We start from the raw sequence: 25,066 nt of genomic DNA, 5'->3' as shown, positions 1-25,066 counted from the left end.
TCTCCAACGTGACAGGCGGGTTGCTCTTGATGCTTACTCGTCCTTCTCCTGCAGGGCCAGCTGCAGGTCTTGCGCGGGCGAGGGGGGGTCGGGCAGTCCCGCGAACTGGAGCTGCTTCTCCATGTTGATGTTCTTCAGCTTCTCTTGCTCAGCGATGGCCGCCATCTTCTCCACCTCATCTTCGGCCGTTCGCAGACACTGATGCAAGAGAATAATAAACATTTGTGGAAGAAGGCGTAATATCCCATCTACTGTCCTACAGGGGGCAGTGATGAGCTTTGCAAAGTTTGGACTCACTTCTTCCAGTTCGGAGATCCTCTGGTTGAGCGAGTTTCGGAGCGCGTCCATGTCTCGCTGCGCTTGCTCTCTGATGCGCTGCGGCTCTCCCGTCTCTCGACCGGCCAGACTCTCCAACGCTTTGCTGCCAAAGCATTGGTTGCTGAGTTCATGGCAACGTATAGGATTGGACAAAAATGGGCGGCTCTTACGACGCGGACACGAGCAGCTCCTGCTTCTCTGCCAAGTCTCTTTTCAGAGACTCCAGTTCCACTTTCAACTCGATGTTCTGTGGAGACGTTATTGATTTGATTGCGGCGAGCCCAAACGACTTAATTCCAAATAGAAAAGTAAGTACGCCACCGTTTTGAAGATGTCCTCTGTGGAGCCGTCGCATTTCTGCTGCATGCGCTCCTCCAGGAAGTAAATGCGCAGTTTCAGGTTGAAGTTCTCCTTCTTGAACGCGGTGATTTGCTGCCAACAAAAAGCAAACAAACATATGAGCACGCCATTACGCTCCTGATTTTGTAGTCTTGAGTTTGAAAACTTCAAAATGTGACAAAGCTGTGAATCACGTGCATAGAACAACTATATGTGTGTGTGTGTGTGTGTGTGTGTGTGTGTTGTTGGAATGAATGAAGGTCTTCATCATGCGCGTATGTGAGAGCCAGGCCAACTGTGCATCATTGTGCCGCGGGGCATGCATCTGGAAACGGGGGGTTGGGGGCAGTCTGCTCTCTTCCAGTCCGTAAAACATTTCATCATGCGACCGGCCGCTAGCCAGGCAGCTCACGCCGACATGTCTGAAGGTCAGCACGCCTCAGACATCCTGCTCCTCCTCCATAAATGGTTTTGTGTGGTTCAGGTGGTGTGTAACGCAATGTGACGACATGCAATGGCTGCAAAAGTCAACGGAGACTAATTTGCCAGCTTGCCACCAATGCAAAGAACTCACATTTTCGTAGTCCTTCATGGTGAGGGCTTTGATTGGGGCCATCTTGCTGGGACAGGACACCGCTGTTGGGACCACAAGAAAGGATGAGTCGGATGGCCAGAGGCTTGTGAGAGTTTCCCCCCCCCCCCCCCGACAAGGCAAGCACTTTATTATTCTCGTTACTTCCAAACTTTTGTAGCATTTTTTTGGTCGCCATTTTTCTCTCTCCTCAGCATCCCTTTGTCAAGTCAGCCTCTGTTCTCTATGTGCACATTTCGAAACTAGACGAGAGAATCCTCAGCGGGATCGTCTAATTAGACTCTTGCGGCCGTTCGCTTTGCTCATGTTTGGAAACGGATGACAACGACGGCGGCGTTAACAAACACACAAGGGGAACGCAACGTCAACAAACAATAGAGAAGCTTTGCCGTACCTGTCATGACGCCCGCAGCGGAGTGGTCACCAGCATTTATGGAGTCCAGGAGGGTGCAGCTGCGGATAAAAACATTTGGTGAGCAGAATCAATGAGCGGCCAATCGCGGCGTTGTTGCATCACATCACAGCTGCGTACGCGCTCAAGAGCAGCACTACTTCTATCTAAAAGACAATCAAGAGCGATGTTTACTTGTTACTCACGCTGGCCGCTCGCACACAACCCTACGGACACACTCCAGAAATAGCTGAAGAATGACTCTCTGCCTCATTTACATGCGCACTCTCACCCGCCCGATCTTTCTCTCTCTCTCTCTCTCACGGTGTGTGTGTGTGAAAGACACAGCATGTGCCGGTGACAGCCGAGCTCTCAAATTCAAAACGCAAGAGACAAGACGCTTTGCTTTGGTGCTCGGACAAGAAGACCACTGTGATGGTGTCACTTCAACCCCCCCCCACTAGAAAAACAACACTGGCAAGACACATCTGCACAACCTCAACAATACAATGAGCTTCAGTACTCTGCTGAGAATTAAAATAAATAAATAAATAAAAGATAAAACTGTGACTTCATTCCTGGTTAGACTGGCTTTGGCTCAAGTGTTTGCTTTCCCACTCCTGACCCTTGACCCCTGGCGAGCTAATAATAATAAACTTATAATAATAATAATAATGACTTCATCCCATAAAAAATATTTTGATAATTGTTCTTTCCTCCCTTATGCAAGCCGAATAATAGCTCGACAAAAACACAGAGTAATACTTGAAAGAAGTCATCACACACTTCCTGTGCAGATGAAGAGGAAGCATGCTCGCGCATGTGACACATTTAAGCAAACACCAAAACAAAGATGTGAAACAACATTCATCACTAAATGTGCTGGCATATTAAGGAGCACCATGCAGTATCAAGTAGACAGCAGAGAATCCCTCTCTTTGACAGTTTGGCAGAGGCATCCGTGTCAACCAGTAGCCAAACAAGAAACAGCACAACAACACACAACTTCCTCTTTTTCGCCTTTTCGCTTAGCGCTCGTCCGCTTTTCGACCAGTACATCCGAGTCACCGCCGGTCTCTCACAAGGCAGCCCAATTTGTCGTAACTCACACCGTGCATATCAGCTAACATCTTGGATTACTCCGCCGGCACGCTTGCCACCTGGATGCCCTCCTGAGCCCAAGGTTAGGGGTGCATGGGTGAGATACACGCAGCGGCAGGAGGATCTATCAAGCTGCAAACACAACAGGAAGCCAGTACTACAGCAGCAGCAAGAGCGTTAAATGAGGCTGTTTGACCTACCGGGTCAGCGCACTCTGCTCTCCCCAATGTCACTGCGAAATAAGCCCAAAAGCGACAAGCAGCACTGTGGCTGTTACTGTGTGAGGAGGCGGGGGATGTGGGTTGGCTGCAAAAACGGAAAGGTGTCGTCCACATTGGATGTGGCAGATGTGACCCATAATTTGTAAGTACAGCAGTACCGTGACTTCGGGGTTTCAGTTCCCCGACCAATATGGTGAGACGTCAGTGTTATGTTTGTGATATAGCGAAGCAGCAAAACCAACATGCATTTTTGTAATTTCATGAATGTGTGCTAGTACCAATGAATGAATGGAAGTGCAGTGGTGATGACATATTCAAATATTAAGTCTAAATATTTCATCAGTGTTTATGCTAACCAGAGCTTTAAATGTAGACTTGACATGTTTGTTGTGAAAAAAGAGCACGACAGTTTGCATTTCGCTGATTTCGGAATCGTTTTAAAATTGGGATGAAATCGAAATGAAACTACAGATAATGACAATTACGACACGTTAGCACATCCAATATGGCGGCGACGTCAACGTACGATTCGGCCAACAATGGGAGGGCGGACAGACGTATCAGACATCGCCCCGCCCGCTCATTATTTCCGCAATCGTCAACAAAGGGTGCCAGCCAATCAACACCCGGCCCTAGACATGATTGACGTTTGTGGCTCGGCTGCAAAATATGATCAATTTCACTGGATGCCAAGTCGCCCTAATAGTCATGAAAAGGCAAAAATGCGCTGCGTGGAAGTTTACGAGATGAAAAAGTCCCGTCATGAGTGCACAAGAGGCTATCTATAGCTATCAGTACGTGGCACACCAAACATTGCATACACCGAAATACACAATCAAGTCAAACATATCTTCAGTTGATACACGGAGCATTAGCAACGAGCTTAGCTTTAGCTGGACTCGCCCCCCAAGTGGAAGAGCGCAGACATGCTAATTGTTAGCCGGCTAAACGCCAGACTTTTTTCTCCCCCTTCTTTTTTTTTACCTTCCGTTCAAGTCAACGGGGAGCGTCTGGTCGTCGCCCATCACCGAATCCATGATAGTATTTGTCGCTTAGTTGGTGCTTTCAGAGTCGTGGCGTTGCATTTTTGGTGTCGAAACAAGTCCGTTTAATGCTGGAAAAGCGGGACGGGATTCAAAATAGTCCAAGCTGCCGCCATCATGCTAATAGTGACGTCACCAGGGTGTACGTTGGAGGCCGCCGGTGCATTCAGGGAACCTCGGAGATTGTGGAACTACGACGAGATTCACGAGAGCAAGAGAGATTTTAAATTTAATGAAGCAAAATTACTATGGTACTGTGTATTTTTAACTACAACATGCAATTTGTATTGGTGCAATTTGTACTCATTTTATGGTTATTAGATATGTTTGTGGAAAACTTACTTTGTGAGCGTTGTTGAATGCGACGTGTAACTGGGTGGATACTGGCAACGAGCTATGGGCCAAAACAAACATTTCTGGGTGGTTTGTGGCAGCTTTAAAAACAAAACAAAAACAAAAAAAAATTGACCTCTTTGCATCACCAGTCACGTGGCCTTTATATCGTCTGGTGACAAAGTTACAGTGGAACTGGCTGTACTAAGAACAATAGCGTCCTCGAGTGTCCATATTGGGTATTGCAGGAGGGCAAAAAGATTTCTGAAAAATATTAACTCGACCATATTTGAGCATGAGGTTTCTGTCCGAAAATGATGATCAACTAAATTAATCAACTAATTAACACCAAACACTGATTGCTATTTCTCGAGATTTCAGTGTTCTTATATGAGCAGTAACTTAAAATAGTCACACACAAATTGAAAGTTTTTATTGAACAAACGGAACGCCAAGTAAAGAGCAGAGACCAATAACATTTGCAGCGTGAGATACTTTGACTTCATAATATTAATATATATAGGCTACTGTATTCCCCAAACAAGCTGGTTGTATTCACACAGGAAACCGGAAAACCTTATTCACCTTTTGCCCTGGTTGTCATCTGCAAAATGTCAGGCTTTCATGTCTACAACACAACTACAAAACAAAGTAACAAGGAACCAGTTCACATATTTGGCATTTTGTCCTTCCTTCAAAACACAAGTAATAGAATAGCACCTGATACAGTACATGATGGATTATCATAGAGAAACAAAGAAATGTATTTTGCAATAAATTTGTTCGCTCGAGCCTCAAAATGTACACATAAGAAAAAATATATAACTCCAAGACCAGTTAGGCCAACTGAGATATATAGAAAGATATTCCGCGAGGAGAGTGGACAAGAGATATTCGCTGCTCCACAAATTAAATATTAAATTAGCAAGGTCGGGGATCAACGATACACAAACATGTTTTTTTCCCTTTTTTTTTTTTTAATGACTATTACATACACAGCTGCTGCAAGGGGAGTTTTTTTTTTTTTTTTTAAACAAGGAATTAAAAAAATACTTGCTTGATACGGCGTAGAGTTGTATCGCTAAGAGCGTTTCACAACCAACAGGGTGAGCGTTTGAAAACTATAATTATGGAATCTAGGGCAATGCACTCTTTCTCTCTCTCCATATAGATTTTTATTTTGTTTTAAATTAATCCAAGCGAGCCTGCACTATGAACAGAATATGCAAGCAGAGTGGTGTAATTACAGCAAAATTATTAGCACCTTTCACTCATTTACTATGGAAGAAAAAAAAAAGTGTGGACACAAGGATCTCAAACTGACCGCAAGACTAAAAATAAAACGAGAACTAAACCTTCATATATTTTTTTTGTCATATTTTATACATATTGTTTCCCCTCAATGACTAAAGCTGCAGATATTCACATCAGTGGCATCTATAACAAGTCTTTTCTCACACCACTGACTTTTACAATATCTCCCTTTTTGGAGTGCACACTAATAATAAATATAAATGGGATTGTGAACTGTGACTGCCCCCACCCCCCCAAAAAAAAATAGATGAATAATATTGGAAGTAAGGAGATGAGCACCAAAATAAAATAATGAAACCCACTGCCCGCCCCCTCATCTCAGTTTAACCTGTAACATTATCTTCTCCTTTTCTATTGCACTTGAAAATGAGATAAACATGTATCAAAGAAAACCAGAAGAATACATATATGTACATTATTTGATCATATTTTTCTCTCTCTCGTAGGATATCGGAATGGATTCGTCTTGTTGTTGCCCAAACTCAAATCAAGTAATATACGCAATGTATACAAAAATAAGTTATGATTCGAATCCGGTCCGCTTAATTAGCCCTCCGTCCGGGCGTCCTCCACGTGGAAATGTTCCAGAGAGATGGCGCGGGCCTATTTTTTTTGTTTTTGTTTGTTTCACGGAGGAGCTGGAAGAAGCTATTGAGAGGATATTAGTGCAAGAACTCCCCCAAACTCCATCCCGCCTGCTCTCCTTCAATGAAAGGTTGGCGGGGGGAGGCTGGACTGGGCTGGGCCGAATGACGCTTCCCGGCTCACGTGAAGCAGACGGGTCCGATCTCCAGGTGGTAATGCGATCCTGGGCCGGTCTCGGGTAGACGGATCACGTCGGTCACGGGGAGCAGGGAGGGGTCCAGCAAGCGGAACACAAAATGGGCCTGGTGCCAGCGCCCGTCTTTCATCTGTCAGCACACGCATTGGCTTCGTTAAGAAAAACATGTTTAGCACTGACTCAATCGAAGCGGAAATTCTCATATTTTTTCAATGCAATTGTATTAATTTCGACATACCCAGCAAGAGTCTTCCACCACATCAGGTTCCAGCTCTCCTCCGGCTTCAAAGATCTCGCCGGTCCACGCCTTGAAGCGCACCGAGGCGTGTCGGGAAGCCGGCGAATGCTGCCCGGTGGTCCAGACGGAGACGTTCAGGCAGTGGATGGTGACGTGCTGGACCGCCTCGGCGCTCAGCAGGTGGAGGAAGTTCATCTGGACGCGGCCAACGCTGACCGCTGGCTGCAAAGAAACAAACACGTTTACAATAGCTCCGTGTAATCACTTGTGTTATTCTGTTTTGGATACCTTGGACACGGTTATTGGTTTCAGACAGGTCTGTCCGCCGCCCGTAAAGTTGCAGGAGACTTCGATTGTGTCGGACGTGCAGCCGAGGTTAGGGTCGATCCAATAAGTGCCTGAAATCATGACGCAGCGTCGGGTTAGCGGTAGCACAGGGGTAGAACAGTTAGCATGGCAGCCTCGCAGCAAAATGATCATTACAGTAACAGCTATGCTAATTCTGTTAGCTTGCTCTGGCATTTTCTTATGGTTTGGCTGAACAGTTTGATGTTTGAATGAACACTTTCCATACCATCATTTAACTTTTGTTCACAGCTGTGCAGGTCCCTGCAGATGCGGGCAGGATTGTCCCTGGTGCCCAGTGGGTTCTTCAGGCTCTGGATCAGGTTTGTGAGGTAGTGGAGGGTCTTGAAGATCTCTGCACCCTGGTCCAGCATGGGCAGGTCCATCACTAGCTTATTCTAATGACGAGATACAGCAAGCCCTCATGCCGGATAGGCCGAAATTGATGTGAGCGGTCTCGTCGTGGACGTTACTCACGAACCTCATTCCTGAGCTGGCTGTGTGAATCCATATACAAAAGACCATCCTCTTTCTGATGAGGGGAAAAAAAAACAAGTTGTTATGGTTTCTTATCTGTGAACATATTACGATCAGGCAAAGTTATCTTACAAATGATGGAGGGACACGCATAGGACCCTAGGATGAAGCAAAAGGACACAAAGAATGAGCACAAAAAGGATTCAGGTGAATTCAAGGAAAAGAAAAAACAAAATAAATCTTACCGGTGGGCCACGCCGTCCGCGAGGTCCGGGAGCTCCCTGAGTAGGACAAAAACACACATGCAAGGTGAGCCTTCATCATTCAAATCAGCAACAAGAAGATAAAAAGCATGCAGAACATACCCGAGGTCCTTGGACTCCCTGGTGGGAGAGGACAGGACACACACACAAATAAAACGAGTTAAATAATATTTAACAACACACCGTTGTTTTTTTTTTTCATGAAAATAATAATTACCATGGCGCCTCGGTTGCCTTTTTCTCCTCTGGGGCCCTGGAAACAAACATTACAGCCATCAATATTTTCCATATAAATTGTCTTTTAAAACCAGGAGGGGTTCACTTAAGATGCAAAAAAATTGTCCTTAGGTTCTCTCAGGATGCAAAACGATTTTTCTTTTCACGTTTGTACATTGTGTGGTACGTACTGCGCTTCCACTGGGGCCAATAATTCCCACGGGGCCCACGATTCCGCCTCGGCCCTGATTGAGAGATGGCGTTAGAGCAAAGGAAAACAAAGACGGCGGCGGCGGATCATCTTCCCACCATGTCGCCTTGTGGCCCCTTTGGCCCTCGTATGCCCTTTGGCCCAAAGTCTCCTGGAGGTCCCTGAAAACAGCCACAAGACATGCACGCTATATTAACACTTCTGGACAAAATGTTTTTTTGTTTCCTCCTACCTTTGGACCAAAAACTCCAAGAATTCCAGGAAAGCCAGATTCACCGACGTCACCCTGAAGTCAGCATCATTGTTAGCACGGGTTAGCAGTCGCTAACGAGTCGTCTCTTTGAATGACACTCACGGGTTGTCCTTTGGCTCCGGCATCTCCCCGTGTCCCCGGAAGTCCCATTCCACCCCGAAAGCCTCTTTTCCCCGGCGGTCCGCTGGGTCCGCGAAGACCTCGCTCCCCCTGGAGTGATGAAATTCTCAAGTTGTCGAGGCGGTGTCTATTTTGAGGGCAAAGCTGGTCTTACCTTTGGTCCAAAGGCCCCTTGATCGCCCGGCAGTCCCGTCACCCCGGTTTTGCCGTGAGAGCCGGCTTTTCCCGGGAGGCCGGTCTCGCCGTCGCTTCCATACTCCCCCTGCACACGATTCAGATGATTGGACGATCTCTCATCTTGAAAAGCAAAATCCAGCTCTTACCGGCGGGCCTTTGCTTCCGTCCTTTCCTGGCGTTCCGTCCATCCCGGGCGCTCCCTCCTGTCCCTCTCTGCCCACCACGCCTCTGGGCCCGATTGGACCGGCTGGCCCCTGCAGAAGACGAGATGTTGCTTTTACTGCTTTTGAGGTCGGTGTGGATTTGACTCACCTCCGTTCCTCGGGCTCCTTTTGCTCCCGCCTGACCCCTTTTGCCTTTTTGACCCTTCATAGCAGAAAGAGTTTTGAAGAGTTTTGGGATGCGTATGCCATGATGAGAAGAGTTTCCTAATTATTCAAGCATGACTCTCGTCTTACTTGATCTCCTTTGGCCCCTTTGGGTCCTTGAGTGCCTCGCGGTCCAGGATGTCCCTGCATGTAATGGTTGACTTGTTAAGTTCGGGAGTCACAAAGAGTCAAACGTGTGGCGCGGCACTCACAGGAAGTCCGGGAGCGCCGGCTCGGCCTCGTTCTCCGTCCACGCCAACTTGACCCTGTGGAAAGAATGCCCGCCTGTTGGAGGTTGAAGGTGAAGACGCCCCGCCCCTCCCGGACTCGAAGGAGCCATCTTACTTTGTAACCCGGGTCGCCCGGTTCGCCCCTCTCTCCCCCGTCGCCCGGAGGACCCTGCGAGAACGATGCGGGTTGGTCAGTAAAAAAGGCGTCCAATTTGTCGCCGGCATCAAACGCAACTTACGATATCACCCTGAGGACCAGGAGGACCCTCGGTTTTGCCGTCATCCCCCTGCTCGCCCTGGTTGCGCACAAAATGGACGGACAAAATGCTCAGCGACACGACGCCGCATAGCGGATGGAAGATGAACAATGAGTTGCGCTGTACCTTTTCACCTTTTGGTCCCGGACGACCCATCGGGCCAGACCGTCCCTGGTGGCCCTGCAATGGCAAACAACAGATAGTTATGAGAACCAAATGGAAATGCCCAAGTCCAATTTAATGTTGCTAATCATTTGGGGACAAAAAAAAAATATATATATATTTTCACAGAGCGCACCTCATAACCCGAAAGGCCCGTTTCCCCTTGTTGACCCATTCGGCCTGGAGCTCCCTAAAAGAAACCCAAATGTCCAGAGTAAGATATTTGATTTATTTCCGCAATGACGCAACGTGAGACGAGACGTGCACATTACCACGTGTCCGATGGTCCCTCTGGAGCCTTTGGGCCCGACGCTGCCCTGCGGTCCCATCTTGCCTGCTGTCCCAGTCTCCCCGAGGTGACCTTGGTGACCTTTGGCGCCCTAAAATACAATCGTGTTTTGCAATGTGAATAACCTTTTAGTTTTCAAATTGGAGTGAAGCATTTGGACCTGCAGCAGAATTGGAGTTTTTTTTCTAAATGTGGCAAGATGACGACTAACCTTTGGCCCAACTTTGCCTCTTTCTCCAATTTTGCCACATTTGCCCTCTTGGCCCTGAAAAAGAAACGTCAAAGCATGAGGTGGATTTTAAAGACGTTTGGTGAATTTGAAGCGCTCTTACTCTGACACCAGGGATTCCAGGACTGCCGGGCGGGCCTTCCTTTCCCTTTAAACCCGTTTCCCCCTTTTCACCGTTGTCGCCTTCCTGGCCCATGTCGCCTTTTTCACCCTGACATGAACACACACACACCAATCTCATCATCTGCACCAAAATATAAACGTGAATGATCTTTTCTGCTGCAGTCACCTTAGTTCCATCGGGACCAGCAGGACCAGCCTCTCCCTCCAAACCCGGCTCGCCCTGTTCACACATGACACACGAGGACGGACCCGTTAAAGCGGAGCTTCTCAAAGTGGCGGGCCGCAAAATCGTTTGCAGCCAATGATTATGTCTGTATGAAATTCTGAAGAAATAATGGAAGTATGCTGGAATGGTTTGTAGAAATGTAGAAGGAGGAGCTCAATTCCTAAAAGCTCTTTAAATGCCAGTTGGTGCCGACAAACATACCCGAGGGCCCGTGAGCCCCTGCTCGCCCATGTTCCCGTCCGCACCGATGGCACCCTGTCAATCAATCACACACAAATATTTTTTGGGGGTAAAATTCAGACAATGAAAACAAAACGTGTCTGCCCGATGTTACCTTATCACCGGGCTCGCCCGGCACTCCTGGTTCGCCCAAGCTACCCGGAGGTCCCTGACGGCCGGACATGGGAAAAAGATTGTTACACGCAGCGGTGGAAAGTTGCTTATTTTTCAGACAAGGTTTGGCTTTGTCACTTTGTATAAACTAAGCTTGTTACTACAAATATCAAATCGCTGAAGCGGGCGCAGTGAACATTTGCACGATTTTTATAGAACTCGACCGGGTCAAACGTCGTAGAGCGTGACCGCTCTCACCTTTTGACCAATTTCTCCCAACAGTCCCAAAGTTCCCGGCGGCCCGGGTGGTCCCTGTGGACGACAAGGACAAACGTTTAACAAACAACTCAATGAATAGCTAATGGTTGCGATTGAATGTTTTTTTTTAACGCACTGCGGTTCCACAAACTCAAAAACCAACCAAATAAAAAAATTAAAATATCATAAATGCCATTCAATAAAAATGTTAATACACACACACACACAAATAAATTAAATAATTACAATTTAAATGAAATCTTTATGATACAAGTATTGTATAGTTTCGAGTGAATGATTTCACTTTTTGATCACATTTAATTTTGGAAACACAATTACTCTTTTTTTGCTAGTCTGCAGGGAGCCTTGACTGTAGCAATGTTTTTGTTTTTTCGCCAATAAAATCCTTCTCAGCTGTAAAGTAAGTTCTGAACTATAAGTGCACAACAGAAGGTGAAGGAGGCAGTTTGCTGCCAAGGAAAGTCCAATAAAGCCAGTAAATATGGTCCTAAAAAGGAGAGGAAACGCACAATGACTTACGAGCGCCTTTAACACGACATTTTGGAGGCTGAAAAAAGAAGAAATCAAAGTGCAACAATAAGTGGTTGAAGATGGCCATGCTCCGCCTACCTGCTCGCCTGCGATTCCCTTGTCCCCCGGTGCCCCCGACGGGCCTTGGATACCCTGGGGACAGAAGAGCAAGAATGATTTCTGACCCTTACAAGCGCCAGGGGTGGTATTATGGAAACTCACAGGAAAACCTTTAGGCCCGCTTTCTCCCGATTCCCCGATTTTACCCTGGAGGATGGCAACAAAAAGGCAAACATGATTTTCCATCGAGGTGAGTTGGTTTTTTTTTGGTTCTGTAATAGGCAGAAATGAATCTGCACATGTATTCCAAATCACTTTTCACTGCCCTGAGGAACATCATTCAGGCAGCAATTAAAAATGGGGTGCCGTCTCACCTGGGGGCCGGGGAAGCCAATCTTTCCGGGAGGACCGTCTGGACCCTGCGGCGGCGAAAGAGAACATAATTTACGACCGCCCCTTCCCCTCAGCCTTTCCAACCGTTTTTACCTTCTTGCCCTCTGACCCCCTCTCTCCCGTTGGACCGTCGGGCCCCGCTGCGCCCTGAAAACACAGCACGCGCGTGTGTCACTGCACCAGTAGATGTCGCTGGAACGCAGTCGGAGGTGTCCGTTTTTTGGCCCTCGGTGGTTATCAACAGCTCCATGCTCTCGTATTGCAAAAAGGATTTGTGCTTCTGTCAGACTGGAAAGCGTTTTGCAGATGACAAACGATCGTCTCGGGTCTCGCTCTGCGGTTCGAATTCCCACATGACTGCAAAACGCGGGTCGAGTACAGTAGCTTGCACGTGTGCGCCGCTGGGCGCGTGCCGAGCGGCGCACATGAGGGGAATCCATCACTCATCGCCATTTACACCGTGCAGTCGTCGTTTTTGGCATGTGACGCGCTTGTGAGAATTGTGAGCCTGACAGGACACGAAAAGGGGTGAGCGCAGCCGTTTTTTCTTTTTCTTTCTCTTCAATAAAAAGCTGCTAGCGTACCCGCAAGCCTTTGGTTCCTCTGCTACCTGCGGGCCCTGCCGCCCCAGGGGGTCCCTGAAAAACAAAAGAAAAAAGCAGAATAAGCGGAAGGAAGGCAAAACAAAGGTTGACACTGACAGCAGAAAGACCCCCCTGCATGTTGACCCCGAGGGTCAAAGGGGAGGCGGGGCGGCAGCGAGGTTTGTCGTCAGATGTGTCACTCACGGCAATTAAACGGCCGCCCCCCTGTTGAGTGTTTATATTTGCTTTGGTGGCTCTGCGATCTCCCGCCGCGGCCGACGCTCGCCTGCTGCGACTCGGCCCGAGCCAAGGCCACGTTGATGACGGCTTGGGGGTGGTAGGGGGCTTCTAATTGCTTGTAGCTGTTTGTATTTGGAGTGACAGGAGGGTCACGCGGGTTCAGCAGGAGGCCGTCCGGTCACGTTTGGCTGCGCAGCGTCACGAAAGACGCGAATGGAGCAATGGAAACGGCAATTTCCTGCGGAGCTTTACTGCTATTAGCAGGCCTTTGGTTCTGATCCAGTTGTGACAGATGGAACCACACCATGGAAAGCTGTTCATTGATTTTCTTTCACTTTTTTTCCCCTCTATTTAAGAGTGGCGTTCATGTTCAAACTGCATTTAATGTCACAATTACAATTTAGCATCAATACAATGATTAAACGTGTGACGCCTTACTGGTCTTCCTGGTGGTCCTGAAGGCCCGGTCTCCCCCGGTGTCCCTGTGTGACCCTGCACACAAATTGGCAAAGCCTGTTAGCTCGCAAGCTAGCTGTTGAAATTGCATTGCAGCCTTCCCTTCTCCACGGTCGGCCATCATCCCACTTCCTGCTGACGTGAATAGAAGCCATGAGGCAAAGTCCTTGGAAGTGATCAGTCACGCTTGTTTGGGTTTTCCAACAAGCGGATCTGAGCGCTTTGGAGACGCCACGCTCCAACGTCTTCCCACTTCCTCATCAAAAACATCAAGGTCGTATTCCCATGGGAATAGCCCTCGCGTTTTAAGTGAGGGTCGTCCCCTTTGGGCAGTACGCCCCCCCCCCAACAAAATGGTGACTTACATCTGAGCCTTTCTCTCCAGGTGGTCCGGGAAGACCCATCGTGCCTCGATCGCCCTAACAAGACAAAAGCGCAGCGTTCAGGTCTAGAGAGGAGGGAAAAAGCTGCCTTTGTGAAGAGCGGTGTTGTCGTTCTAGCGATCCACATGGAAAGTTACCTTCTCTCCTGCCATTCCCACCTCGCCCACGGGGCCGATGAAACCCACCAAGCCCTGAAACCGACACACATGAAAACAGTCACAATAGCTCACTGATTATCAATGTTAATTTCATGAGCCCGTCCGTCGATGGCGTTTTGCATTGTTTGTCAGCATGAAGCGAAACGGACATGTGTGTTTTAAATACACAACATTGAATTGTTTTTGATGGATGTTTCGCGACGTTAAGCGAACGGCGAATCAGGTTAAAGAAGAAAGAGGTGTCGTCGGGCAGTTTCCTACTCTTTCTCCCATGGAGCCAACTTTCCCCATGATGCCAGTTTCTCCCTGCACAAAAAGGAAAACACTCTGTTAAATACGTGCAAAGACTTGGAAAAGAAAAGGCAAAAGTTCACACCTTGACTCCTTCAGGCCCGACCTTCCCGGGGAATCCTTTTCTGCCCAGTCGACCCTAAACGGGACACAACGTTAAGCGTCTCGGCACATTCCGGCGAGGCATAAACACAAAAGGGCGGCACGCTGAATCACCGGCGCCGACAGTTTGCGGTGAGTCGGCAGATGTTGCCGTTCGCACAGGTGACGCGCTCCCGACTGTTATGTTCTTGACAATCATTCCTAAACTTAAGAGGGGAACTAAGTGCTTTTTTATCAGCCGTAACTCCTCTGAATGAAATGACTCAGGGGGGGTGGGGAGATTCCAGGGTTGGATTCCAGCGCGGCTAGCCGCTCTCATGTCATGACACATTTAATTTAATTCACCCACTCCCAGCACATAGTCAATAAAAAAAGATTTGGTGTCATAAATTACTCGTCGTGGGGCGTTTATTTGATACTAGGACACTCTGTCCTCGTTAGTAAGACGACTCAATAGAATGACGGTCTTACTGATTAGGAAGATTTATTCTATGTCCAGTATTTGTAGATGGCTGTTGGGCCGCATATGAAGGATATCGAATAAATGCCCAAAGGGTCTCGTCTGGAGGTGGAGAAGTGGGACTTGTGCCACCTGGACACAGATCACTCGATTGGACCGCCGCTTCCGCCCTCACAAAGGAGGCCGGGGGGATGAATCAGCGGGGGGGTCAGGGGTGTTGGTAGCTTGAGTGAAAACTCAGGATGTCAAAAGGAGCAAAAAAACAAAACAAACCCATCTGGGATCATCAAAGCAGCGGACTCGGGGAAAATGCAAGCGAGGCATTTTTCCAACAGCACTCGGCAGTCTTCTTTCGCTCATCCACTAACAGCCCTTGGCTTTTTTATGCTGGCTATAAATTTCCACGGTCAACAAAGTAGTGAAAGTTATCACCCCCTTGTGTCCAGAACAGGGGATCGGAAGCTTTTGAAATTGACTGTAGAGCATATAAGAGTGGATGAAAAAAAACAAACCCCGGTGTGTTTTTGCAACTGGTTGGACGATATACGGTGATGTGATGTCATAAAACCAAAGCGCGTGGCGACCAAAGTCGATTTACTCTTGAATTCTCTGACCGATGGCCCAAAACGACCAGAAATGTCGGGACCCATTCCAAAAGAACAGGACAATATTACAAAACGTTGACCAAAGTAAAGATGCAAAGAGTGACAACTCACCTCGAGTCCCGTCGGTCCCGGAGGTCCGATCGGGCCCTCGTCTCCCTGGAAAAAGATCATTATTGTCGTTGGCTGAGAAACGCTTTTGAAAAGCGTCGTTGCTGAAGAGGCTTACCTCCAAGCCAGGTAAGCCCTGCGGCCCCGGTAAGCCTCTGGTGCCCAGTTTTCCCTTTGTGTGGAAAGAAACAAGCGTGTTGACATAAAAACAATATTCAATATTCACGATGGTCTTTCTCACCTTTGGTCCTTCGAGGCCATTCTCTCCCGGTGGTCCCATGTCGCCGGGGAAACCCTATCGAGGCCAATTCAGCCGGATCAGAACTCTGCTTTGGTAACGCTCACAAATGGACAAACAACAAAGACGCACCTCGAGGCCTAACGGTCCTGCTGCGCCATCGGGACCTTTGTCGCCCAGACTGCCCTGGAAAAGGGCAGAAAGCATACCGCAAACTTCAAAACTCTCCCTCGAAGGTGTCGGACTGGCCGATTGGGTCGTGAATACAGAGTGGGATAGTAATCCGAACCTGTGGTCCTGGTTTCCCACGGGGGCCAGGCGGTCCTGGAGCGCCCTGGTTGCCCTGTTGAAAAAAAACTATGTCAAAACAATGAAATAGGACGCAGAGTTTTTGCTTGGCCACCAGGGGGCGTGGCAAAAGGATTCTCACTATTAACGCTCGACAATAAAGCACAAATAAGCAAGGTGGAAGACTCGCCTTGTCTCCTTTGAAGCCCATCTCGCCTTGCTCGCCGGGAAGCCCGATGTCACCCTGATGAGACGGAGAGAAGCGAGATGACGTTCAGAACCAAAGTGACATTTTGTGCTTCTGACTGCTTTTCGAGCAAAACAGTCACACGGCGTCTATGGCCTTTCTGTGTCATCGGCTCGTCTGTCATTCGAACCTTAATCTCATAAGTGGCTTCTTTCAATCACGTACCAAGACACAGCTTTAACCAAATGACATGCCCGTGGCACCGAGGAGGTTTTGGTTACTGTTTGTTTGTTTGTTTGTTTGGAACACGGGGTGTCAAAGTCATTTTGGTGGCGGGCCACATGCACTTATGGTTTCTCGTTATGACTGAAAAGCGTATAATTGTATCATCACCTCATCATCTTATTACAAGTGTCCATGCATTTAATTATTGCAAAAACGTTGTATTTTTAAAAACAAATTGAACATGAAATTACAAATCATGGAAAATAGTGGTGAGGATTGTATAATTTACGTTAAAATGGGATTTGGGTCAAAGGGGGGCGGATCTGGCACCTCGGAGTAAGGTCTAGTTTATCCATTCTTTCAAGTGATGTTTATTTTTTTCATGGGTTGACTGTTGCGCCTTCAGTGTAGTACCACGTCGTGCCACAAGAGGCAGTAATTTAACTTGAAGGCCATCGGCATGTAATTGAAGTGCGAAAGTGAGCTCGAAATGTCTACACGGTCGGTGACGCAAAGACGTACACATCCATCACATGCAATAACAGGAATATTCAGATCACCTTATCACCTTTCAGTCCTTGTTCTCCTGGATTTCCGGGCACCCCCTGGAAGAAACACTCAATTGAGAATCTTTGTCTTGTTTTTTTAAATACCAGTTGTTGTGTTTTTTTTTTTTTTTTTTTTTTAAAGTAAACACTGCCTTGACTTTTTAGTCAGGATGTACCTTCAGTCCATTGGGACCAGGAAGGCCCATCTCGCCAACAGGTCCCATGTCACCCTGTCAACAAGACGTGACAAACATGAGTCAAGAGAGCAGCACGAACACAACCAAACAGTCATGTCGTATTTCGATAGGCTCTTAAGAAAGGTTCAAATCCGTCTTGTAAAGTGACTCAAAGTTTGTTTGTTTTTTTGGATTGTTTTGCATATATTGAAATGTGCAACTCTTGTCTGGTCACACAAATGCCGCCGCCGCTGTGGACAAAAAGTGCTGCAAAGAGAGCTATAATCACGCTCCTCCAATTACAGGCTGGCCGCCACGGCCGGGGGCCCAGAATAAACCGGGAGGAGCGACTGGTCGCGGGTGAGGACGGGACGCGACACACACACACACTATTATGTGGCCATTGATGTGTGTGTGTGTGTGTGTGTTTAGCTTAAAAAAGTTTGCTAAAACATGTTTGATTGACTATTAATTCAAAGTATGTTCACGTGTAATTACAAGTGTGCGCTTGGACTATTTTCGGCACCTTTATAGCCGTAAAGCTACAGAAGAAAACAGTCATTTTCGACGCACGCGAGAATTTTCTGTTTCATTTAAATCAAGTATTTTGGGGATAGACGCACAAAAAGGACGACTCACAATTAGACCAAGAACTCCATTTGGACCCGGAGCTCCCATCGGGCCCTGAAACACACAGAAAGAGCAAGTGAGGTGAAGAGTGAAGGAGAACTTTTCTGGGGTTTTTGCCTCATGTTTTTTTTTTTTTTTTTTTAAACAAACATGCTCAGAATAGTGGCTCAGTGTTCAGAACCGCTTATGAGAGGTGCCTGTGTGTGTGTGTGTGGGCGGAGCTAGAGAACTGAACTGCTTAAAATGGCGCTTCCTCTAAACTCTGCAGGTATCTTTTGTCATTAAAATGGAGATTTAGATTAAAAAGTGCGTTATAAAAGTTTTACCATAATAAGTCTAATAAAATAAGGAGTCGCGTTTTTATGAGCAACTGTGGTTTAGCATATTAGCATTGTTAGCATGGCGCTAACAAACAACAACAAGCATGAAGAGGCTAATGTAAAGCGTTATGTGACAGAAAATAACATTTACAAAAATTTAGAGCTACGGCTTTTTCGGTAGGCGCGTGACCTACTGGTTCTCCGTCGGCTCCTGGTGGTCCTCGTTCTCCAAAGTCGCCTGGAAAGCCCTAAAGCACACACACAGATGATGGATGCACACAAACAGCGCCGATCCAGCAAAACCATTTGAAGCACCAGACTCGAATAACATTTTAAAGACGTGACGGGCATGCGATTGACTTTGGAGGACGACAGTGGTTTTAAAGTTTTTTGACAATGTGGATTAGCTCCAAAAATGTGGAGAAACATCTGAGCACAAGAACCTCTTGTGGCTCAAGTAGGTATGACAGCACGTGAAAAGACAATTTGCTGTCTGCATTTGGCCAGATGGGAAACCGCCGCGTCCAACAAAGTCACACCGACCGTTGTCATTCACGGAGAGTCGGCCTTCTGCTCACACGGTCACTCGCAACATTCACTTTGCACCTTCTCCAAAGTAAGTCTCCCATATGTTGAGCATTGAATGAATATTAAAGTAGGACGACGCTGCTACGTGATCATGAGCGCTGCCAAGTGGAGTCATCAGAAATGTGCAACCCAAGAGCCTCATTTAAGTTGATTATACTATTCGGGCCAGCCGCCGTTTGGCGTAAATAAGTGCAACGCACTTAAATGCAGGCTAATCTCGGCCACGCTCGATGTAAAGAGAAACCGCGCAGGCCGGAGAGCACAATGCCTGAACGTCCGAAGAGATTCATTATGGCCGAGCGAGGCTATTCTGAGCCTCGCGCATTGTTAGAAAATTACCGCTAATTACCGTCAATAGTCGCAGAAAGTGGCAGGTCTCTGTAACAAAGGATGGTGGGTTGAAATTTTTTTTTTCTCAAACTAAATAAATCATCTATCCATCTAAACCCCCAAGAGCGTATGTTGAATTAAAGGGATGAGCCTCATTTAGTCAGGCCATAACCTTGTCGAATAGAAAAGAAGTGCTTTGGCGCCATCTTGTGTCATCTACAGGCAATTATTAGCGTCTCGATTGTGGCCGTTCACTGTACTCGAATGGAAAAAATGTTACGCCGCCGTCTCGTATGTTTTCTGTCTATCGGTGAGCGTTCCAACAACGAGTCAGCATTCATCGCCGTCGAAGGACGCCGAGCCGCCAAAAAGATGACTCGCGTCGCTGTCACCAGTGTTGTCAACGACAAATGTGAGGCGGAAAAAAAAAAAAAGAAGAGAAACCTTTCCAAGTACAGCACTTGAAAGGATGACTTGAAGACGGTCCAGTCGGGATTAAGTGCATCTCTGCTTTTATGTGCAGTCAGCAGACGAGCCCGTCAAAAGTGGGTCAGAGATTGATTTGGATGTTGCGACACCGCACGCACGATGTTTCGGAAACATGCTTTCGGAACGCGCCGCTCTGCTGTACCGGCCGGGGTTGTCAGATATTGTCAAACAAGGACGTAACACGCACAATTTGTAGCTTTGGACGCAAAAAGCTCTCAACAATCGAGACAAGATTGGAAGTGAATGTTGCTCGACACGTGCCGAGCGGCCCAAACACATTTGCATCGTCTGTAAAGTATGTGGAGACAAAACTTTACCGGCCTACCCATCTTGCCCCTCTTGCCTGGTTCGCCTGGAATGCCCTGAAAAAGGAGAGAAGAGACAAAAGATGGCGAGTGAAAGAAAAGCAGACACAAATTGCGTAATGGCGCCTTGAAGCAACGGCAAAGCACTCACTCTTTCTCCGTCCGGGCCGGGGAGGCCGAAAAGCCCGGGGATTCCAATGAAACCCTGCAGGAGACGACAGAAAAGGAAGACAGGGAGAGGGAGCCGTAAATGCACCGGGAGCTTTTGATCCGAGCGCCTCCGGAGGCCCGACAGCTCTCGGTGACGAACCAAGCCATGAGGCAAGTGTATATGCCCATGGACTGCATGGTGCTGGCTTCCACGATGTAGTCCAAGGGCACATACCCTCACGCCAGGGATCTCTGAAGACGATGCGCCACTGTGCGAGGAGGGGGGGAAAACAGCACAACACAAACAAAGACGACAAGAGGGCACAAGGTCCAACATTGGGAAAGCACTTTTACAACAGTCTACATGAGCTTTTTGCAATAGCGTGACGTTGCGCTCCTGCTCATCATCCAGTCAGCAGAATGCGACAGCGGCCGACGCCAAGTGGAAAGGTGACAAAAAAAAAAAGGAGAGCGAGAGAACTCGAATGCCTCCTTAAGACAGCAGGGCCTCAAACAGGAAATTCCAGCCAGCGGGGGCAGGGGGGGGGGAAGCCGCCGAGAGGATCCGATAAAGATGCTTTATTGGAACATTAGCGTCGCTAGTCTCGTTGGGTAGAGGAACGCTATTTACAGTGCGCCTTTTCCGAAAATAGCCACGCCGTGTTGACACGACTATTAATAGCGCTGGGCCGGTGTGCTTTTGTGTGCACACAGAAGCATGACGTAATCCCTCCGAGGGATTTGGCACCCGTGTGCGCACGCTGGATACGCACCAAATAGTTGTCAACCTCTAATGAGCCTTTTTTCTTTTTTTTTTTTTTGAACTCTCATTCACAGTCCTCCCCTCTTAAGTGTCAGGCTGTTGTGTTTTTAATGGATCGCACTTACCCGTGCGCCTTTGGGCCCCACCGGTCCTACTGGCCCAGGTAAACCCTGAAATTAAGAAAAGGTCGTTGTCGTTTTTCAGTCATTGGGCACTTGTTTGCTCGTCCCAAACATGATGTGAATGAACAAAGCAGCTCGTGTTGTTTATTCTTACGTAGGCTGTTAAGTAGTATGTACACACGCGCGCGCGACACAAGCTAATTGCACTTGGCTTGGACTACAACTGTACCAGTCACAGCAGAGGATTTACTGCACCTGCCTGCCAGGATAACCTTTGGCACCTGGGCTTCCGACTGGACCTTGCTCGCCCTGCGGGAGACGGCCAAAGACAGAGGAGAGAGGGGGTGAGAAGGAGGTCGACTCATCTCAAGACTCAAAAACAGGATAGCAACACTAGATAGACAAAGGTATCCTGGCGCAGGCACAATGTCCCTCATTGACTTTTTAAAGGGAACAAATTTGAAATGCTAAAAAGCAACAAACATGCCCAAAACCGCTTGATCCTAAAATGCGACCCCCTATTTGAGTTGTAGCAGTTTTTAGACACATTTCCAGACTCTTGCGGCCTTGGGAAAAAAAGGATGTGGGTTCCTTAGGATACTTGCAAAGGGCCAGCGTGATCATGTTTAACTTCCTTTGACGCACAGACCGTCAATGGCTTGAAATAAGTTTTTGGGATAAGCGTTGTTGTCGGGATAACTTTTTTTTTTTTGCTTTGAGTCGTAAACCAAATTTTGAACTCAACTCACCTTTTTCAAGGGATAAAGTGATGAAAAATGGAATGTAGAGGATTGCTATTTTGGGAAACAAACCCATTTGAATTATTACCTGCTGTAAAAAGGGGCTACATCTGTTTCAGCTTGACTAAATATTGTTGGGGGGGGTGACTGTAAGCATGGCTCATTGTGCGTTCAGGTCAAGTCATGCACAGCAGCTGGCCACCGCTCGAGATCATCGTTCAGGTTCAACAGTGACTCAGAGTTCTGCTGGCGGTGGGAAAGCGGGGGGCGTTTGAAGATGGGACGCGACGATGACAAGTTTGGGAACTCCCTCAGCCGCTGACAAGCTCGTACGTGACAAAGTTCCGTTGCGCCGACTCTGACTAAGTCCTTTCTTTAAAACGAGCAGCAGCGTGATCCACGCGGCCCGGATACGGCCCGGCTTTGGATGCTCCCGGCTTAAAATAGTCGCCTGTGGCTCGGCCAAAAACCGCTACATCTCCTCCCATTTGCACAATGAAGGACTTCTTTGAACAGAGTTTTTTTTCTTTCTTTCCGCGAGCGGACCGACGCAAGCGAGCGGGCAAAAAAGAGTCGACAAAGCGGCTGCGAATGGGACACTGTCGGCCCGGTTGGCTTGTTTCTGTTCCTGTTTGTCTTTGTTTGGCACCGTTTTCCTGATATCCTGGAAAGCATCACGACAAAGCAGATGTCACGCTCTCGGCATCTGCTATGCTCGTACACGGCCGAGCGCAAATTTCGAGTTACGCGCCTTCGGTGGACGACCACATGGTGCTGTAACATGCGCGGGGAGGGGGGATGAAATATACTCACAGGTTCTCCGGGGAGTCCGGGTGGACCGGGGTAACCTTTCTGTCCCTAAAGACCAAAAAAGAGATGACTGAGACGTGGACATTGAGCATGTTTAGCATATCGCAGTGGAAATAGTCAGGTGAAGGAAAACACACAGAGTGTAAAAACCACATTGGAAAGAAAAAAAAAAGTAACAGGGTGAAGGTTGTGTGTCCTCAGTGGGGGAGAAGATGAGTGAAGGGTTTGTGCATGTTCACCAACAGGCTTGTCAAAGCCATTTGGGGCCACATGGAAGGAGTGAAAATCTCACGGTGCTGTCAAGGAATCAGACTTTCCAATGAGTGCCAAGACCACAAATTCCGCCCCAAGACAGCTTGTGACACCGTTAGCCAAAGAATTGTAAGAGAAAACAAAGATAAATCACTTATCCTTATCAAAACATGGCAGGAAGGATGAAAAAAAGACGTTGGCTAGCTTAATGCTAACATGCTTAATGCTAACACACGAAAATAAATCACTTATCTTGATCAAAACATGGCTGGAAGGATGGAAGAAAGACGTCTCCTAGCTTAATGCTAACATGTAAGTTTGCTTTGCGTGTCAAATTTTCAGATTTTCAGCTGTCGTCACCGTAGTTGAACACGTCATCTGTCAATCTCGCTGGCGTCACGCAATGATTTAAGACGCACCTTAATGTGCGTGTGTGTATATTTTCCAAATTTTGCGTGAAAGCGCTTATTGTTTCGCACACATGGCCCCGTCTTAAATTGCTGGCACATGTCAAATATGATGCTTCCGACTGATGGCTGACACAAATCTTTCATCTTTTTACAACTAACTACATCTCATCGTAAACCCTCGTTTATCGCGGGGGCTACCTTCTGGACTCAGGTGAAAATATGCGATAGAGACCATTATTTTCTTTTACTCTGATGATTTATGAAGACTGTGTGTATGCAAGAGCGTTTATTGCAGGGCATTAATTTGTCGGAAGCTCCGGTTACACGTCGTTTGGAGCGAAACACCACCATCGCTCTTGGTAACGCTAATTACTGGAAAAGTCAACGCAAACGGCTTGTGTGTCAAGCACAATGCGATCCGTGCGGCTCCAGATCCGGGTTTGGAGCAAAAGTTACGCTTTGACGTCATACGTACTTCTCAACGCGCGCGTATGCGGACAGACGGCTGCTCTGTGCAACCACTGAAATTAAAGTAGCTTGTTGTTTTTTTTATCTGTATCGTGAGCGAGTCTGGAACAAATCCCCTGCGGCAATAAATGACAGACGCATTGGAAACCGATTTGTTACAGACAAAGGTGAACGTCGGAAAACCGCAGAACGTGTCAAGGCGAATCCAATCCGAACGGACATAAAACGGAAACACTGACGGTGGGAACGGAAAGCACGGCGGCGGAAAGGTGAGATGCGCGTCTCGCTGAGGTTTGGCCCGGCGGCCGTCGCCTCTCCGTGACCCGGGCCGACATCTTGAAAAGCCGTTGTTCGCTAGAACAAACATTGCGCCGACAACTCCAACACGCTTGGCTCGCCGTAGAAAGACGGCCCGTCAAATTTCCACTTCCCGGTGGGAAGTGTCAAGCCGGGGTTAACTTGGAGTGTGCGTGTTGTACGTCCATGCGTGTGACCGGGAAGGTGGAGAGCAGCTCTCTAGTTTTCCTAAAGCGCGGTTAGCAGTCCGACCGAGACGGAGCGCTCGTGTTTCGGGGCGGCCTAGCGCCATCGCCGCGAGCGTCGTGTCGGGATCCAGCTGACAAGTTCTGCACTCTGCTTCATTTGGAACAGGATGCAGGGGGCTTAATAAGCACTTGTGGTTCATTTAACAAGCTTCCTCCGCAGTCATCATGTCTGATGATGAAGTCGCTATGGCAACAGCGTTCACGACAATGTCAATCAGACCCCTCGACGGCTCGCAAGGGAGAACGGCCCGCCGCCGAAGACGCTTTGTGGCACTTGAGTGAGACACTCGGGTGAGGTCAAAGTGATCAGAGAGGGGAGGGGGAGAGGGGTTACCTTTCGACCTTCTTGACCTGTCATTCCGTCCGGGCCCAAGATTCCCGTGTCGCCCTTGAAGACAAAATGTGACAAGAATGACAAAAAGGTCGATGGAGCAGGACCGTGTGAACAGGAAGCTACCTTCTCTCCTTTGGGGGCCGGTCCGGGTGAGATGCCGGGGTCTCCTTTGCGACCCTAAAACAAGACGGAAAACCATCATAGCCAAGGTTTGTGTCATTTTGCAAGTGACAATAACTTACCTTGAGCCCGGCCGGACCGGGTCGGCCAGGGTTTCCGTGGGGACCCGGGGGACCCTGCGCAAGAAAAACAGCAAAGTGACCAACATGGCACAGGAGTCGCCACATTGAAGTTCTGGCTACTGGTACTCCAACCAGACCGATGCGGTCGTCTGGACAAAACTTGCTATTTTAACCCATTTCCCGAGTTTCTTTGGGTTGATTTAGTTGAGGGGGGGGAAATGGGGCTCCGTGGAGTAGCTCCACCATATGGATGTGGTTTTCCCGCACCCCAATGCCTCCAACACACACACGTGCGCACGTTTGTCGAGACTCCTAATGAGTAATCCA

The 25,066-nt window shown here is 47.9% G+C and overlaps 2 protein-coding genes across 7 annotated transcripts in view; both read right to left on the bottom strand.

The window, feature by feature from the left end:
* cdk5rap2 (CDK5 regulatory subunit associated protein 2) overlaps positions 1–4,149 on the bottom strand; it is a 29,263-nt gene extending 25,114 nt beyond the window's left edge. The window contains exons 1-7 of one of the 6 annotated variants that reach the window (XM_037265113.1): positions 3,947–4,149; positions 1,644–1,702; positions 1,232–1,293; positions 640–750; positions 489–565; positions 298–421; positions 38–198 (exon numbers count right to left, since the gene is read on the bottom strand). In XM_037265113.1, the coding sequence (XP_037121008.1) occupies positions 38–198; positions 298–421; positions 489–565; positions 640–750; positions 1,232–1,293; positions 1,644–1,702; positions 3,947–3,999 (647 nt within the window). In that variant the 5' untranslated portion in view covers positions 4,000–4,149. Of the gene's footprint in view, positions 1–37; positions 199–297; positions 422–488; positions 566–639; positions 751–1,231; positions 1,294–1,643; positions 1,703–1,835; positions 2,032–2,426; positions 2,468–2,751; positions 2,874–2,941; positions 3,279–3,946 lie in introns of those variants that run through there. The other 5 variants (XM_037265115.1, XM_037265117.1, XM_037265114.1 and 2 more) reach the window with 5 other exon arrangements.
* A 607-nt stretch (positions 4,150–4,756) lies between these two features.
* LOC119131048 (collagen alpha-1(XXVII) chain B-like) overlaps positions 4,757–25,066 on the bottom strand; it is a 30,270-nt gene continuing 9,960 nt past the window's right edge. Inside the window, exons 5-61 of the mRNA XM_037265121.1 lie at positions 24,740–24,793; positions 24,621–24,674; positions 24,498–24,551; positions 22,492–22,536; positions 21,194–21,247; positions 20,942–20,986; positions 20,055–20,108; positions 19,916–19,960; positions 18,386–18,439; positions 17,881–17,925; positions 17,242–17,295; positions 17,078–17,122; positions 16,296–16,349; positions 16,107–16,160; positions 15,950–16,003; positions 15,821–15,874; positions 15,698–15,751; positions 15,583–15,627; positions 14,390–14,443; positions 14,275–14,319; positions 13,993–14,046; positions 13,838–13,891; positions 13,455–13,508; positions 12,777–12,830; positions 12,286–12,339; positions 12,174–12,218; positions 11,962–12,006; positions 11,839–11,892; positions 11,209–11,262; positions 10,952–11,005; positions 10,819–10,872; positions 10,558–10,611; positions 10,372–10,479; positions 10,251–10,304; positions 10,023–10,130; positions 9,887–9,940; positions 9,715–9,768; positions 9,571–9,627; positions 9,447–9,500; positions 9,314–9,367; positions 9,192–9,245; positions 9,046–9,099; positions 8,880–8,987; positions 8,711–8,818; positions 8,539–8,646; positions 8,416–8,469; positions 8,282–8,344; positions 8,164–8,217; positions 7,974–8,009; positions 7,859–7,876; positions 7,739–7,774; positions 7,626–7,652; positions 7,498–7,548; positions 7,246–7,414; positions 6,960–7,069; positions 6,672–6,893; positions 4,757–6,563 (exon numbers count right to left, since the gene is read on the bottom strand). Coding sequence (XP_037121016.1) covers positions 6,417–6,563; positions 6,672–6,893; positions 6,960–7,069; positions 7,246–7,414; positions 7,498–7,548; positions 7,626–7,652; positions 7,739–7,774; positions 7,859–7,876; positions 7,974–8,009; positions 8,164–8,217; positions 8,282–8,344; positions 8,416–8,469; positions 8,539–8,646; positions 8,711–8,818; positions 8,880–8,987; positions 9,046–9,099; positions 9,192–9,245; positions 9,314–9,367; positions 9,447–9,500; positions 9,571–9,627; positions 9,715–9,768; positions 9,887–9,940; positions 10,023–10,130; positions 10,251–10,304; positions 10,372–10,479; positions 10,558–10,611; positions 10,819–10,872; positions 10,952–11,005; positions 11,209–11,262; positions 11,839–11,892; positions 11,962–12,006; positions 12,174–12,218; positions 12,286–12,339; positions 12,777–12,830; positions 13,455–13,508; positions 13,838–13,891; positions 13,993–14,046; positions 14,275–14,319; positions 14,390–14,443; positions 15,583–15,627; positions 15,698–15,751; positions 15,821–15,874; positions 15,950–16,003; positions 16,107–16,160; positions 16,296–16,349; positions 17,078–17,122; positions 17,242–17,295; positions 17,881–17,925; positions 18,386–18,439; positions 19,916–19,960; positions 20,055–20,108; positions 20,942–20,986; positions 21,194–21,247; positions 22,492–22,536; positions 24,498–24,551; positions 24,621–24,674; positions 24,740–24,793 — 3,609 coding nt within the window. The 3' untranslated portion in view covers positions 4,757–6,416. The remainder of the gene's footprint in view (positions 6,564–6,671; positions 6,894–6,959; positions 7,070–7,245; positions 7,415–7,497; positions 7,549–7,625; positions 7,653–7,738; positions 7,775–7,858; positions 7,877–7,973; positions 8,010–8,163; positions 8,218–8,281; positions 8,345–8,415; positions 8,470–8,538; positions 8,647–8,710; positions 8,819–8,879; positions 8,988–9,045; positions 9,100–9,191; positions 9,246–9,313; positions 9,368–9,446; positions 9,501–9,570; positions 9,628–9,714; positions 9,769–9,886; positions 9,941–10,022; positions 10,131–10,250; positions 10,305–10,371; positions 10,480–10,557; positions 10,612–10,818; positions 10,873–10,951; positions 11,006–11,208; positions 11,263–11,838; positions 11,893–11,961; positions 12,007–12,173; positions 12,219–12,285; positions 12,340–12,776; positions 12,831–13,454; positions 13,509–13,837; positions 13,892–13,992; positions 14,047–14,274; positions 14,320–14,389; positions 14,444–15,582; positions 15,628–15,697; positions 15,752–15,820; positions 15,875–15,949; positions 16,004–16,106; positions 16,161–16,295; positions 16,350–17,077; positions 17,123–17,241; positions 17,296–17,880; positions 17,926–18,385; positions 18,440–19,915; positions 19,961–20,054; positions 20,109–20,941; positions 20,987–21,193; positions 21,248–22,491; positions 22,537–24,497; positions 24,552–24,620; positions 24,675–24,739; positions 24,794–25,066) is intronic.

The sequence above is a fragment of the Syngnathus acus genome, chromosome 12 (assembly GCF_901709675.1).
Source record: "Syngnathus acus chromosome 12, fSynAcu1.2, whole genome shotgun sequence".
Taxonomy (NCBI): Eukaryota; Metazoa; Chordata; class Actinopteri; order Syngnathiformes; family Syngnathidae; genus Syngnathus; species Syngnathus acus.
The sequence above is the reverse complement of the archived record's forward strand: the minus strand, read 5'-3'. Positions and strand labels throughout refer to the sequence as shown.